This window comes from Microtus oregoni, unplaced genomic scaffold (genome assembly GCF_018167655.1).
Source record: "Microtus oregoni isolate MIOR12 unplaced genomic scaffold, Mior012 000020F_ref0000438, whole genome shotgun sequence".
NCBI lineage: Eukaryota > Metazoa > Chordata > Mammalia > Rodentia > Cricetidae > Microtus > Microtus oregoni.
Genome location: NW_024543079.1, coordinates 18675544 through 18691905, shown reverse-complemented (window position 1 = coordinate 18691905; position 16362 = coordinate 18675544). Strand labels below are relative to the sequence as shown.

General features: G+C 46.0%; 1 protein-coding gene across 3 annotated transcripts in view; it reads left to right on the top strand.

Moving 5' to 3' along the window:
- Syndig1 (synapse differentiation inducing 1) overlaps window positions 1–14161 on the top strand; it is a 150544-nt gene extending 136383 nt beyond the window's left edge. For all 3 annotated transcript variants that reach the window (XM_041670111.1, XM_041670113.1, XM_041670112.1), the window contains one exon: window positions 13009–14161. In XM_041670111.1, coding sequence (XP_041526045.1) covers window positions 13009–13167 — 159 coding nt within the window. In that variant the 3' untranslated portion in view covers window positions 13168–14161. The remainder of the gene's footprint in view (window positions 1–13008) is intronic.
- Window positions 14162–16362: the final 2201 nt, after the last annotated feature.

The window sequence follows — 16362 nt, the reverse complement described above, 5'->3', positions numbered from 1 at the left end:
TACCCTGGGCATGGAAGGTCAAGCCAGGGCTCCCCACCAATCAGCTGGGCCACATAATAAGTTTCTACTAAATTAGCATGGAGTCAGTGCACACAGGAGTAAGGGCCGACTCAGTAAGAGTCACCAACACAAATCTCACTCTCAGAAGTCCTTGGTTCTGCAGTTCTGCATATTTCTCAGCCTCTATTTGCTGTTTGGAAAAATCAATTCCACAAAAGCGAGGCGTCTCTATAACGTTTCTCCCTTCTAGAAGATACTACATTTAAAAATAAGAAGATGCAAGTTTGCCAACTGCACTACAAATAAATGTTTTGTGCAGTCAATACTGAGTCTGCTGACCTTAACAGTCAAAGGCCCATAAAGCATTGCTTCTAACTGTGGGTCTCCATTATGGCTCATGAATTGGTGCTCCTTCAGAGTTAGGTGGTATCAAGACTGGTTTTGATTATATACATACACACACACACACACACACACACACACACACACACACATGTGGCGAGAAAGAGAGTGAGCCTGGTGGAGCAGGTGTCCTTACCATCCTTGTTTCACTTTAATTATAACAGATTCAGTCCTAAATGTTACATGAGTTCTCCAAGTAGGAGAAAAGCTTGCTCTCCGTCATAAGCACTGAATCTTGGGACTGAACTCTGGCCTAGCTGCCCAGCTGGGAATCAGTGACAGCCATAGCATCCTGGTGTTAACCACAGTCAGAAGTCGGTTTGCAATTTACATTTAAAGTGGCTATTTCACAATATGAAAACAAACACGATTTCCTTGAAACTGCAGTACACCTTGTACCTCTTAGAGATCGCCGTGGCCCCAAGGCCAGTCAGCTGTGTGAGGCTGTCCATCTGCCATGGCCTGATTCTATTTCTTGTATTCTATTCACATTTGATTTTAATGTCTCTTCTCACCATCCTGGGTTCTTTGTATTTGATCATGACCTTATTTAAAATAAAAACATGTTAGAATTTGTCCATTTTATTTCCTTACAGAGAAACTCTGCTAAAAGCTTCAGTGGCTCAAACACCATCTTGGGACCATGACCACAGCTACACTAAATGTCACAAATGCCTGCCTCATTTTTTCAAAAATCATTTTAAGTGGCAATAAATTGTGGGTTGATTGATAGAATCTTGCTCCACCCAGAACTTATCTAAATGCCTTATGTTACTAGCAAGCCACACTGCTCTTGAGTGACAAAGAATAAAGAACCCAAGCCTTTATGAACCACAGTAATAATAGCATAAGGGAAAATATATTTTTTTAAATAGTATTTACTAATGCACAGTTATTGGACAGACTAAGGTGTTTTTTGGTGGCATTCTTTTCTTTTTCTGTGCTTGGAGTGTTTTTGACATGTATTTAAAACAAGGGAAATTTACTCAGCTGCCCAGATTAAAAGACCAGCAATGAGCTGGGGACTTCATAGATGAAGACTCCTCCAGTGCATGGCTAAGTATGCAGAAAAGAGATGTTGAGGACGGAGGCCTTCGCCGTGGATGTTTCCTGGCATGCCAGCTGTGTCCTCTTCCCTAGAACCTGTACCAAAAGGACACAACATGGGGACTTCTCTGAGTCTTCTGTGGAGTTTCCTCCTTCTTTTGTTCTTCCATATGAAGTTGAGCATTGTTCTTTCAAGGTCTGTGAAAAAATTTTGCTGGGATTTTAATGGGCATTGCCTTGAATCTGTAGATTGGTTTTGGTAAGATTGCCACTTTGACTATTTTATTCTACTCACCCAAGAGCTTGGGAGATTTTCTGGTATCTTCAATTTCTCTCTTCAAAGATTTAAAGTTCTTGTCACACAGGTCTTTCACTTGTTTAGTTAGAGTTACCCCAAGATATTTTGTTATTTGTGGCTATTGTGAAAGGTGATTTTTTTTTCTGATTTATTTATCAGCCTGCTTATTATCTGTATAAAGGAGGGCTAATGATTTGATTTTTTTCTTTTTTTCTTTCTTTCTTTTTTTTTGTTAATCTTGTATTCTACTAAATTTCTGAAGCTGTTTATGGGTTATAGGAGTTCCCTGATAAAACTTTAGGGTCACTAATACTATCATATCATCAGCAAATAGTGAGAGTTTGACTTTTTCTTTTCCAATTTATATCCCCTTGATCTTTTGTTGTCTTATTGGTCTAGCTAGGATTTCAAGTACCGTATTGAATAGCTATTGAGAGAGTGGACAACCTCGTCTTGTTCCTAATTTCAGTGGGATCGTTTTGAGTTTTTCTCCATTTAGTTTGACATTGAGTTTCCTCTTTCTCGTCTCTTCATTGGGAGCCCTGGGGAAAGACACTAGATATGGATGAGGCCATCTTGGATCCTTCAGAGGAGAACAAGCAACCCCATTTGATGCCAGTGGAATAGAAGTCAGATGGTCTGACCTGAATTCCTGGCCTTGTCTTTAAATGCTTGTGTTGCCCTCCACTAATTCTGGAGTCGCTTGTTACCCCGCCACAGACAATTAGGACAGTCAGTCCCCTCTACCCACTGGGAAGTCATCAATGAGGAATGAAGTGTGAGCAGGTAACCCAGGCCGTGGGTTGTATTCCAGAAGCAGGTGATTGACTAGGAAACCAGGCAGAGTCCATGAATGGGGAGGATTAATGAGTGGAGACTTCTCCAAGTAAGATGAATGGTAAGATCAAAGTAACACTTATTGATTGGCCTCTTCCTTGAACCTTCTTACATTTTCAGTCTTTGGTTCTGGGGTCACCCTTATCCTCGGCTACCCTATTACACTTGGCCCTGCTCTGTCTCCTAGCTCTGACTCTTCCCATCACCATGGTTGTCTCCAAACCAAGATACACGCAGAATTTCCTGAACTCATTATGCTCTTGGACCTGCCCAGTCCTCATAGATCATTGTTGGCTCTAACTACAGGAAGCTTAGTCATTTTTGTTTTTTACAGAGACTTATTATATCACCCTGGCTAGTATCAAACTCCTGATCTAATCCCTCTGCCATAGTCTCATGTGCTGGGATTATAAGAATGTACCACCACATCAATCAAGAGGACTTTTGCAAGTCATATCAGGCCTGGCCGAAGCCAGCACTTTCATTGAAATCCAAAGGGACCCAATACAGTCCATATGTCAGTAGATAGGGATATGGGAGATCATGGAAGCAACATGAAGCAATTTTTTTTGGACACAGCAGATGGTGTCAGTGTGACCTTTACATACCTTGACACTCAAAAGTTCTCATTGCCTAGGCCCTGAAACTACTTGAGAGCTCATTGCAGGGTGATCAGTCATTGGGTGGGGAGGACAGAAGTCTGGGAAGTCAGCTCAGGAACAGGCATGTCCTCAGCACTGGTGGAGGGTTTGCCTTCCGGAAAACTTCAAAATATTTTTCAGATGTCTTCAGTAAGACCTATGTAACCATCCCTGCTCACTACCTGGCCATACACCGCTCTTCGCTTCCCTTTCCTGACTCCACATTCTCAGTAGCCTTCTCTGTGTCCACCTTCACGCTGTTGCCTGCACTTAATCCTTGGCTCAGCACCAAGCACCCAGCCTGACTGGAGTGACATTTAGTATAAAAGAATATATTTCCAGTGACATATACAGTGCAGGCAGTGGAGTCTGAAAAGCTCCCATGAAAATCCCATGAGCATCGGCCCCATATCCCAGTCAGCCTTGTGATGTTCTTAAACATTAAATAACACCCAGCCATTGCCCGACATCTGAGATAGCCTTTCCCCACCACACCAAGCCCCAGATGGGACCTGAACAAATGGAGGGGCCTTTAGAAAGGGACTGAGCTATAAACACATATAGGAAAAAAGACATTTTTTAAATTGTACAATTATTATTTTTCAGAGAGCTAAAAATCAAAATTATTTTTCTAAAGCAAAACAAGGAAGTAAAAATAGAGCAGCGAGAGTACAAGAAGAGTCCTTGGGAATACAGCCTGCGACATTCAGGATGACATCCCATAAAAGGCTTGGAGGACAGCTCTGGAAAATTCTCCTCAAATGTCCCCAAGGGCAAGCAGCGGACAATAGTACATGCATGCACACAAAAGGGACAGGTGGGAGACTAGCTCAGCAATCCAAGAGGAAAAGGGGGGCTTTCAAGGAAGCCTTTTAGAATAGCAGGAAGAAGGGTGCCCTCAAACATTCCTAGAGAAGAGAAGGGTCACAGTACGTTGGGTGCTGCTGAGGCTGACCCAGTAAGTATTGGAAATGAGAAAAGGTTGTAAAAAACAAAAAAAATTAAGGAAAAGGAAGTTCCCACATGGATTTATGTATCCATCCAAAATGCTAAATAATCAAATGGCTAGAATCTGGTGATTTACAGGTATGCATAGTCACAGCATGGATTTCTAGGCGACTTCAGCAGCATGTATTGTAAGGCTATGTATTCCTGCATGGAGGCCGGAGGTCCAGAAAATTAGAACTGCAGCACTGAAGAGAACAGCGGAACACCCAGGTGGAGTGGTACTCATCCTTAATCCCAGCACTCAGGACTCAGAGGCAGGTGGATATCTGAGTTTTGAGGCTACCCTAATCTCCTTAGCGCTAAGGATACCTTGTTGAGGAGGTGGGCTGTGGGGTTTCTGTGACATACAAGTTTGTGCCAAAGAACAAGAGAACAGGGGGAAAATACTGCAAATTTTGAATTTGGGTTTTTGCCCAGGTCAGTGGTCTGTGGTTCAGCTCTCACAAGTAGTGCTAGTCAAGTGGTCTTGACCACAGATCTGTCAGCACACATCACAAAGGGATACAACAGACACTCCACAGTATGTAGTCTGGGTACCATACCCAGGGATGGAGATGTCCTAGGTAGATTATCTACACATCTAGGTCAAACCTTCAGGATCTCAGTGTACACAGAACACAACTGTGAGCCCCTAATGGCAGTGGTTGCCATGGACTCACGGCCTGGCTATCACAAGGTAGATAAAATACAGAAACCTCAAAATCCTGGGATGCACTCAGCTAGACTTCCTTTCGGAGGAGGCCTTCCTCCATATAACCCACATGGAGGTGGTTCTTAATAAATAGGAAGAATAAATGTTCTGTATTCTTCTGTATGCTGGCCTTGGATTGTGCAGATGAGCCTGCAAATCAGGGTCAGCTTGCCTGGTTTTGGGGGGAGGTGCTGTGAGGCAAGCTGCCCTCAAGAGTCTGTTCAGGGAATGTGGGATCTGCTGTCCTGTATGCAAAGCATTGTCCTATCTCAGAAGAAGGCCCTCCTCTTGCTCACTTTTCCCTCACTGTAGCCTCTGTCATCCAGGCAAGGGTCAGACTCCAAAGCCAGTTATACCCCCAAATGTCTCAGAGCCTGAGCGAGCCTGCTCTACTCAAGCCATACCAGGAGACCTTAATGTGGCCTGTTAAGGTGTAACAGTTCTCAAAAATGCAGGAAGTTTCACCTTGAGACCAGAATTGGAGATCACGTGAGCATAGAAATAAGTTCCTGATTTTCAGATCTAAGCAGTGGCAAGTAGCTAGACATGTGTATTCAGGCTTTCCATCTGTCCCTCGTTCTTCTTAAACAGCTAATATTGGAATGAAAGCTGTTTGCCTGTAAGGACCATTCTCTTCTGGAGGCTCATATTGGGGTCACTGCGCTGCTCCCACTAGCAGTACAGTACAGTACAGCCCTAGGGATCTTGTCCTGGCACAGTGGATGTTAGATGGCACTAAATCATGGAAGCGACGCTGAGAATGCAAAGGCAGCCAGTCACTCAGCCTAGAGGACGCAGGCAGTAAAGGGGCCCGTGGTGCTAGTAATTCTCAGAGAAGTCTTCGAAGACTACAGGAGCCTGTCACAGTTCAAGGATGGGGCAGAGGGGGGTGATCCAGCATTTGCTGCCAGGGCCCTCATGCTGTGCGTGACCCAGCACTCTCCACAAACAGCCAGCAGGCTAGCGAGGTAGATGATGCAAATCATGGAAGCATCCGGCCTGACTGCCTTCTTCTCTTTAGGATAGTAACTTTAAGAGAAGCAGAGCAGCAGGGCAGTCTTTCAGAGAAAATTGCGGTTTTTCCCAAAACCTCAAACTAAGTCGTTTCCTCGTTTCCAGCCAAAGGAAATGAACACTTTGAGAACTGCCTGTCAAGATTTTAGTTCAGAGCTAGAGAAACCTCAGCCCAGGGTCAGTCACTGGCCCCTTGAAAGAGCAGAGTCCAGGAACTGTGGAGGACTAGTCTCATCCCAGCAGAAGACAGGGTGTCCTCCAGGAGAGCTTGTCACGGTGTTGCTGAGATCCAGGGTCCCTGGATGTCATTGAACCTCCTCTGAGACTTCAAATGTGAACACAGGTCTGTGGACACTTGGGATGTGGAGATGCTGGGACCATGAGTTTCTTCAGATGTCAAGATCCCTTCCCTGACTCCATAGAATTCCTCAATTTCCTTCATCCTGAAGTGTTTCACTGTGTCCAAATATAGAGCCAACGCAAAGTCATGTGACCTGACCTTAAATCTCAAAGGAATCTTCCAGCTGACATGTCTGTTAAAGAGCAAGCCACCAAATGAACAGAGGAGGGAGAGGGGAAAGTGGAATATTCCAGCCTAGGTATGATGTTTCTCAGAAGTCTCTTAAGAGTACCTTATAAGGGCAGGACAAGATAGTTCAGCTGTTAAGCACACTGGCTCCTGCTCTTGCAACTTCAATTCTTAACACCAGCATCTGGCCACTCACAGCCTACAACACTGTATTCTGGCCTTTGTAGGTGCCTCTACACACACACACACACACACACACACACACACACACACACACACACTTTTTCTTAGAAAAGAAACTCTTGGCCGGGCGGTGGTGGCGCACGCCTTTAATCCCAGCAGAGGCAGGCGGATCTCTGGGAGTTCAAGGCCAGCCTGGTCTACAAGAACTAGTTCCAGGACAAGCACCAAAACTACAGAGAAACCCTGTCTCGAAAAAAACCAAAAAAAAAAAAAAAAAAAAAAAAAAAAAGAAACTCTTGTTTCAAGAAAAATAGCTGACACTGTACCAATGATAAAATTGTACTCCTTGTATAATGACAGTTTCCCAGTATGGCTAGATATGCAGATAAATGGTGATTTTAGATGCAATTTTTATTTATAATTTGATTACCTTCATTAACACTTTGAAGAGGCGTAAAGTAGGCCAGTACTCTCAAAATAATCAGGGCATGACTGTGGTAGCCAGTCTCTAAGATGGGATTTAGTGTTTCCTAGCCCGGGTATCCATGCCTCTGTGACGCTCTTCCCACCATGTGTCAAAATTGGTCTGTGTTCTCACTCTCACTGATCATAACAGGCACAGCGGTGGGGACAGTGTTCTTCCTGGATGGAGGTCACACGGTCACATTCATTGCAACACTGAAACACCGAATAGCCACAGAGTTCATATGCTATACTTTAGTGCGTATGTGTATGTCTCCATCCATTCCCAACAAGATGGATGGAGCCGGATTTGTATATGGGTGATTAAATAGTGCTTGAGGCTCTGTTCCTTTTCTTTAAAAAAAAAAAAAAAAAAAAAAAAAAAGCTAGTTGGGTAACCTGGGTGTTCAACAAAAGGGGAGACATTCGGAAAGCTAGGTGAGGCGGCCAGCCTTATAGATCTCTAGGTCTAGAAATATGTGGCCCCACCAGCAGACTCTGCAGGAATGCTGGCAGAAACACCCTGCTCCTCCATAGAAAGCAGTGCTTATCTGAGACTGAACCATCATCTAGCCCTTGCCCACGGGTGAGCTCCCCCAGCAGTCAGACAGAGCCATTAAAACGACCACCCCAGAAGAAGAAACAACCTCTTCTCTGCAAACTTGGCGTGTCTTACCTCGAAAATCAGAGCACAATGGTCATCACATGTCAGAAAGCCTTGAGTTCTTCCACAGTGGGTTTCTTTGGTCCAGTGGTCGGGCGGCCACAACTCTAGCCTAAGGAGATATAAAGGAGGCGTGGCGATTCTAGCCAGCACACAGTTGTTTTCACCAAGAGGTCCCCATTTTTCAGAGGCTTTATATTCTCAGCTTCGGGTTTTATTTATTTGTTCCTTTCTTTATTTACTTCTTGGTTTCATCTGTTGGTTGTGGTGGGGGGGGATGGGCTCCAGGGAGCCAGGCAAGCACACAGCACAGAGCTCAGTCTCAGGTAAAACTGCTCTTCACTCAGGAAGGTGAACCTGCTGTCTTGAGTTTTAATGGCTACTTTTGCTCTTGGAATTTAAGATCAGATTTTCCTTTGATCTTTACAGCCAGGCAAAAGAAGAGCGCACTTTAGCTCAGGAACCAGAGTATGTACAGTGGCCTCTGCATGCCCAGCTCCTCATGGTTTAGGTGGTTTCTCCCTTTCCAGCTATGTCTAAACCAAAACTGTACTTACATATGTGCCTGCATTGTACCTCTCTCTCTCTCTCTCTCTCTCTCTCTCTCTCTGTGTGTGTGTGTGTGTGTGTGTGTGTGTACATGTGTTGTGTGTGCTTGTAGTAACAGAGATCGGCATCAGAAGTCTTCAACAATTATTTTCATTTAATTTTTGAGACAGTCACTGAAACTAGAGCTTGCCAATTTGGCTGGGCGGGCTAGCCAACAAACCCTAGGGTTCCTCTTGTCTCTGTCTTCCCAGCACTAAGTTTCCAGGCACAGACTGCCACAGCCAGCTAGGGGTTGAGCTCAGGTTCTCACTCTGACTAAGCCATCTTCCCAGCCCAGTTTCTAAGGTTCTCTTTCCCCCTCCTGGGACTTTATCATCAGGCTGAAAACCACCTGTGCAGCGCTCAAGAGTACAGAAGCCATGGCTGCCGGCCACACTAAGGCCCCTCCCTGTGCCCTACTCCTCTGGCAGGCAAAGGTACACACAAGCCATTGCTACTCCTAGCTTGTGAACCTCCTGCACTTTCTGTTTTATGAGAAACATTACTCACAGCATGTTGGCTAAAGGGTAGGGAAAGAAGTACCCAGGCACAAGGGAGTTTGTTCTCACTGAGGGAAGAAGACAGCAGCTTTGCCACCATGCTAAGGCATAGGCTAATGGGGATTAGCGTGACCTCATGAAGTATAACATCTTTGTGGCTAGGAAGGTGTATTCAGATGGGAGGGGGATATTTATTTAGTGCTTGCTACACACCGTGACCTCCCTCTTGTTCAGCCTGGTGGCTTTGGGTTCTAAAGTGGCAGAGGAAGAACTGAAGGAAAGCCCCCTGTGATGACCCTCCAGAGGCACAGCCTCTTAAGCCCAGGAGCCTGAATTGGGTGACACTCCAAAGGCTGGTTGAGATTAGATTCCATTCTGGCTAGAGGAACCCCCAGGTAGACATTGTGCATGTGCCTCTGTAGTGGCATTAGTTGCCTTCTTTAGGAATCACATGGTGCTCTCCCAGTGGCCTTAGGGGTAGGGATAACCTAATGGTCTGAACCTCCTAGAGGCAAAGATCCTGAGCCACAGTGAGGATGAGCAAGTTGTCTATCTAGAGGATGATGGGACATTCCTGGTGGTCATATGAACCCTAAGTAAGAATCAGGAGGAGGTTGCCAAGAGTCACTGAGGGCAGGTGGGATCTGAGTAAGATTAAGGAATCAGCACAAGGAAGGACCCACAGGGGTGGGAACAGATTCTGACTCTTTCCAGCCCAAGGAGCAGCCATCTTCAATAGCACAGGGAGACGGCCACAGCCGAATTCAAATCAGACTCGCAAGCCAATTCTTTTAGACCTCTGACCACAAAGACTGTATGGCATAAGTGAGTAGCCTTGCCTATGGCCACAGAGGTTGGAGATGCCATGTTTCTTAGCAACAGATGATGGACACAGCACAAACTTCTAGACTGTGGGAAGTGAGGCCTATTCTGGGATAGAGCGCTAACAGGTCAGGCTGGGTCTCACGGAAGCTGCAACAGGTAGGTGGCTAGTTCACATACAAGCAAGAAATAGTCTCACACCCACAGAATACCCTGAGACCAACTTCTTTGAGTGCTTTCGAAAGACTCACGTTGGCCACGGGAGTTTCCCGTGTAGATCCGAGTGTAGACAAATCTAGTTATTCCGGGCACTGTTTCTTCAGCCAATCTCCTCAACCTCCCAGTTGCCTTGAGGCACTGGTTACATCTGTCCCTTGTCCCTCATCTCCTTCCCCTTCCCCAACAGAGTGATCAGGAGCAGCGGGGCTGTTTGAAGAATTCGCTGAGCTGAGCCAACCTGTCTTAGGAAGAAAACTCTTGTACACAGTCTTGCTGCCATAATCGGCAGACAGGCTGAATACTCCTAACCTTCATATGAAGCAATTAACCTGCCATAGACCTTATGCTATGAGCCAGGAGGTAGACACTTCTTCTGGTTTGTCCCCTCACAAAGGGTCAAGAAGAAGGCAGGTAGTCACAGTCACCCACTCTCTGAGATGAAGGGTTGGTGTGGAATCCCCTTCCTGGGGTCAAGGGTAGGTAAATGACAACTGTTATCAAGGTTTTGAGACCCCAAAAACTCTCTGAGCCTGGGAAAAGCAAATGTGAGTGCCTCATTGAAGCACAGCCTGACCTTACCTATGTGATGCTTTGACCAACTCTTCCCACTGTCCTCAAGTCACACTCCCTGGTATTTGTTGGAAGAAACATTCAATAACTCAATAACAACAACAACAAAGAGAAAGCAAGTTCTTCTTAGGCACACCAGGAGAAGGAGGAGTAAGCTTGGAGCTCAGACATGGAGACTTTGGGTATGAGTGCTTTGGCTCCCTATGCTCAGAACCTTCAATACAGGGCCAGGGTTCACCTGTAGGGATGGGCAGGCTACTACTCCCTGCTTTCTCTCTTGGAAAAACAAAGACCAGTTACTAAAGGGCAAACCCTGCGTGGCTTTTGAATGCAATATTTCAGCACCTCCAACTTAGTCATCTGTTAATAGTTATTGACTGCCCACCAGCGTACCACCATCACCTGTGTGCATCCTCTTGGCTCCCAGGTGACCATAGAGGACAAGGAAAGTGCAGGCCCTGGTCCATAGTAAGTATCTACAGGTTCAACTCTGATGAGACAGGGAAGTGGAACTCAGGGGATCTTCTAGAAGGTTCTTGATCAGTTAAAGTGGGCTCTATCCCGCCCGCAGGCTTCCTTTGCCTCCCCTCCTCCATCCTAGCTCAGGCACACCATGTGAAGACTAAGATAACGACAGCTGGTAACAAGCCATGCTGCTTGCTGATGTCCCAGGGCTGTTTGGGGTTAATGCCAAGAAGGGCAATTACACTGAATTATGTTATAGGACATTGGAGTGTTTGGAAGCATTGATATATAAAATGAAACCCAGCTAATTATAGCTTAATTAATTAATTACTGCTGTCCTTTGAGGCTTCTCATTTTAAATTGCCTCAACTCCACTTCATCAGAACCTTGTCCGCTGTTAGCTTCCAAGTTCAATGCCAAGGCAAGAAATGAGGGAGGGGAAAAAAATAAAACCTAGAACTCAAGATTCATAAGTTAGTGTCCAGAGAAGGAGTCCAGTGGCAGAAGTGAGTCCTTATCACAGGGTTCCAATCTCCCTAAATCAGAATCGGGAGATTGGGAAAATGAAAATACACTCAACAGTTATCTCCAAGTCTGACCTTTTGTGACTCACGGCGTGTTATTGCTTTTAGGTTAAATGAACAATATGTCCTCCTGTACCCACATATAAGGCAGAAACATCACAAATGCACCATGAAAATTGGAGCCAGTTAGGGGATGCCACGGAAGAGTGGGCTATACCTTTCTGCTGAGCAGAGAGTCTCTTACCTCTCAGATTAGCCTTCCTCAGCATCACTACAGGCATCATGTGTCTTCACAGCGTCCACTCCACTAGTCCATGAGCCATGTGACTCAGGAAGTCCCTCCACAGCACTCCACTTCCTCAATCAAGGAGTGTGTGTGATATAGCAGAGTCCCAGCCAGCCCGTAGAATCTGAACACAGGGACTCATGTTCCTCAGCCAGCAGATGTGGACCAGGAGGCTTCTAATACGGGTTCAGCGGTCTCTCAGTGTTGACATGGACTTCTGTAATCACCTCTGGGACTTCCCCAGTCTCAAGACACCCATTTATAGATGGCTCCATAGCCATGTCCCCAGGCAGGCAGGAGGACTGTGTCTTTCACATCTTATGTAGTTTCGTGTCTTACCAGAGAACAAAATACTTCCCAGAGTCCTTCCAGAGATGAATGAGACCTTCCTACAACACCCATATCCCCTCCCTGGTTGTAGTCTCAACTGTGCAAAGGGAAAAGGAAAGGAGGAATTAGAGAAGAGCTTGCAGGTTCTGCCCCCAAACACTGATTCTGAGCCAATATCTAATCTCAACATCACTGTTTATCTCATGGCTCCAAGAAGTTTATGTCTAAACCAGTGCCCCGTTCTATAACCAAGTGCTCAAGCACAGAGATGGGGGCCGTATACAGAATACTTTTACCAAGAGACAAATGGTGCCAACCCCAGCTATTGCAGGGGTGGGAAGCAGTCAGGAATCAAGGGTGTCATAGCACACGGTGGCTAACTTCTGAAGAGTGGAAACGCAGCATTTCTAGGATGCTTTTAATAACATTATTCCCTATTTTTCTCTCTGAGAAATGAGAAATACAGTTTCCTTCCCCATACTTCTTCTGGGCTATAGGGGTTAAAAATGTTCTTTAGAAATTGTCATCCTAGAGAAAACCATACCATTGTTGAGCAGGAAGGGTGGCAGTAGAAATGAGAGCCTCGCCCATCCCTGGGGCATCCTTTCTGAGGCCCTGCCTTCAAATTTGTGGTCTCATCGGGATACTTCAAGATGTCACTTCCTTGAGACCAGACAGAATGGGAGCTTTGGCTCCCTTGACATGTGGGGAACAAATACCAGCCATCCATTTCTTTAACAGTTAGAGACTTACCTAGTGCCCAGTCATTGTGGGAATATATGTTGTTCCCGTGTTTTTGCCTGTACTGGTATACCCTTTCTGTAATCTGGAGAAGCTGAATGTCAGAAAGAAGCCAAGCAGAACCCTCTCCTCCCCGTTATTTCCAACTCGTTCACTCTCCCTTTGTTTTTCTCTGCCACCTCTGCAGACGAACAAAGCTGTGGCCAAAGGAGACTTCCATCAGGCCAGCACCAGCTCCCGGAGAGCCCTCTTCCTGGCCGTTCTGTCCATCACCATCGGAACTGGCATCTACGTGGGTGTGGCCGTCGCCCTCATCGCCTACCTCTCCAAGAACAACCACCTGTAAGCTTCCCAAAGGCTGGCGGAAGGAGGGGGAGCCAGGCCACCCGTGTGAGGGCAGAGGAGAGACACCTGTGTGATGCTGTATAGTACAATGATTGTCAACCGACTCCATGATGCCCTGGAATCTTCTACTCCCAGACTTCTTCCTCTTTTTTTTTTTTTTTTTGTTCTTATCCTTCCACTTCACCTTCAGCACTGTGCAGAGCACCCAGGCAGCGAGCAATGCTGATTCTTCCACATGGAAGCTCCAAAGATTCCAGCCCAGCGGCTGCCCCTGGATGGATTCTAATGGATCAATGACAACCCAGCTCTGCAGCCTGCCAGTGCCTGGACCGCCGCCCCATTAGCAATATACAAACAGTTAAAAAAATATATGTTTATTTTTTATGGAATATGGTGCAATAGGCAGAATGCAGGAGACATGTCACCACAGCTGTGGCCCGCTTAACTCCTCTGTGTCCCCCATCTTTGTGGCTTCCTTGTCAGAAACAAGTGGGGCTCAGAAGGAGCAAAAAGCACATGATGGGAGATGGGCTATCTCTGTCCCCAGATGGGTCCTGCCTGAGAATGCGAACCTAGAGGAGCACAGCGCCTACCCTGGCCCTGCTCCATCCCAGCACGCTGTCCCAGCTTGGAGCATCAGGCTTCCTGCAGATACCCAGCAATACACAGTTCTGGGGCCTCATCAGTCGTAAAGCGGAGGCAGCCACAACCCCACCTCTCTCGAGAACAACCCCAGCCTGAGGGAAAGGAACTGTGAAGACACACAGGATGTTTAACTCGTGGACGTTCATCCTGCTCGTGAGCAGCAATACTGGGAACCCGGAAATGAAATGGGCCTTACTCTGTCGACTAAATGAATGGCTATTTTCTTGTCATTTTGCTTCATGCTGCTTCAGTTGCCAGGTGAATGCTGAGGAATAGTAATCACAGATGTTTTAATACCATGTCATTGCTGTTTTATGAGTGTTCATTATTTAACAGAAATTATCTTTTAGCTTGTTTGCCTATGAGTTTTTCTTTCTGATGAATGGTGACGGCTGGGCTCTGTTTTGATGATTTACTTCATGTTTTACTAGTGAAAGAGCCAGCCAGCACTCGGCAACTATGGTTGGGCGGCCTTGCGGGGAAAGAATCATGAATCACACAGCCCTGGCTGCTTACAAGTCCATCTTGAGCATCTTCAAAAGATGCCGAGGCGCTCTGTTTGGGTTCTCTCTGCAGTTTTACATTATTCCCAGTCTCTGGAATCCTGGCATCAATGCCCCAGAAATACTAACTTAGCTCATCAGAAATTCAACCTGGTGATTTCAGGGTACAGTACAGGTGAGAACCTCTGTCTGGGAATAATGATAACAAGTTCAGGCTCTCCCAGTTGACACTGCCCCCCCCCCCTTGACCTTGAACTCTTAATGTTTCCAAAATTACTAGCATTGTTTTCCTCAGTTAAATGAGGACTGTAGAGAAGATGAACCAATGAGAGCTGAGCGAGCTGGCCAGGTAGAAAGTATAAGATTGGGGGGGGGGGGGGGTGTCAATCTAACCTGGATTCAAATCCAGTCATACTATTTTATCATTGTTTTCTGGGACAGTTGTCTGCAACTCTTTGAACTGTGTCTCTGGGACAGGATAATTGAAAGGTTTGCTGCATAGGATTGCTGGAGACTTCCTGGGGCCAAGAGACAGTGACGGTATAAGCTGGTACAGTAGCTGGCATGGTTCTGGTTACTGTTAGAATTATTCATAGGCCATTTCACAGCGTGTTTTTCACATTTTTCTTTTAGCCCAACCTCTCAGGATTTCAGCTTCATGAAGTGTTGTATAAAACAGGGAGGGTATTGGCCTAAAATGATGCGTCTTAAACTCAAGGGATGCCAAAACTGCCATCTCTTATGGTTTGGTGAAGACAGAGTTTCGGTCCTAACTAACTAGGCAAGTTAGTCCTCTTGATCTAGCTCAGCTACCCACCATATCCTGGTCTTGTCTTTCCAGATGGAAGAGGCTTCATTTACAATGCTGCTGCCCTTGCTATAGATTCTCAAGAATCACTACTCATTTCTCCAGGGCCGGGGACCAAGGCCATTTCAAGCATCTTACTGGTCATAATCAAAAGTGATTGCATGCAGAGTTGGAACTAGCGGATTGGGGCTGTGTTGAGGAGTGCGTAGCGCAGTGCCGTCAACAGCATGGCTGTGGTGTCCATGGGGGAGTGGATGAATGGCATCCTCAGTGGCCATGTTAGTCTCAACTGCAAAGCAGAGTAACCTTCCTGCAGCCTGCACTTCCTTGGATCTTATCAGCCTGATTGCTGTTCCTGTCACTGACTAATACCACATGGGCAAACCTATCCTTGAGCACATGGGCACAGTCTCATACCAGCGTCTTAGGAGAAGCATAGTAAGGAAGGATAAAAACTGAAGTACAGAGAAACGAACACACTGCACACCACAGGTGTGACGAGAGGGCAGAGCCATGCCTGCGAAGCCCCAGCAGGCATGAGTGCTACTTCTGACATTTACACCCTTGCCCCCGACAAGGAAAAGGTGTCTTTTCCGTGCCAGCTTATTCAAGTATTACAAAAAGTCATTCTCACAACTGTATTGCTGAAAAGCAGAGACCCAGAGGCACACAGTACTTTCCTCCAAAGTCCTGTGAGCCAAGTAGCAACCCTGGTTTGCTCAGTTTGGTCCATATCTTGCTCCTCAGCAAGAGAAATGGCTCAGATCACATAACTGGTAAGACACAGACATGATGCTTAGGGACATGGAAGATGTTTGTGTGTCTATATGTCCATCTGACTTTGCCAGAAATGTAGGGAACAGGATGAAGAGAGCTGAAATGACATCAATGCTTAGGAAATCTCCCTTCCAATGGTTGGTTTCCATGCTCCTTTCTTTAAAAATGGCTGTGGTACATCTTCAACTCGCTTCTCCAGATGCTGCTATTCCATTCCTGAAAACGGCTTTTCCACCTCTCTCACTGATCTTTGTAATTTGCTTGAGAAGACTGATTTTACCAGAAGTTCCCACTTCACCGGGTATCCTTAGCTCAATAGCTCTCCCTCTTTATGAAGTATCCTTCTACCACCACGTGTCCTGCGTATGCTAGGTGCCTCATCTTACCAAGTGTCTCAGACACACACACACATCACACCTCATGAGGCTCTCCCATGATATCCTGTATCCCACCTCACTGGAGT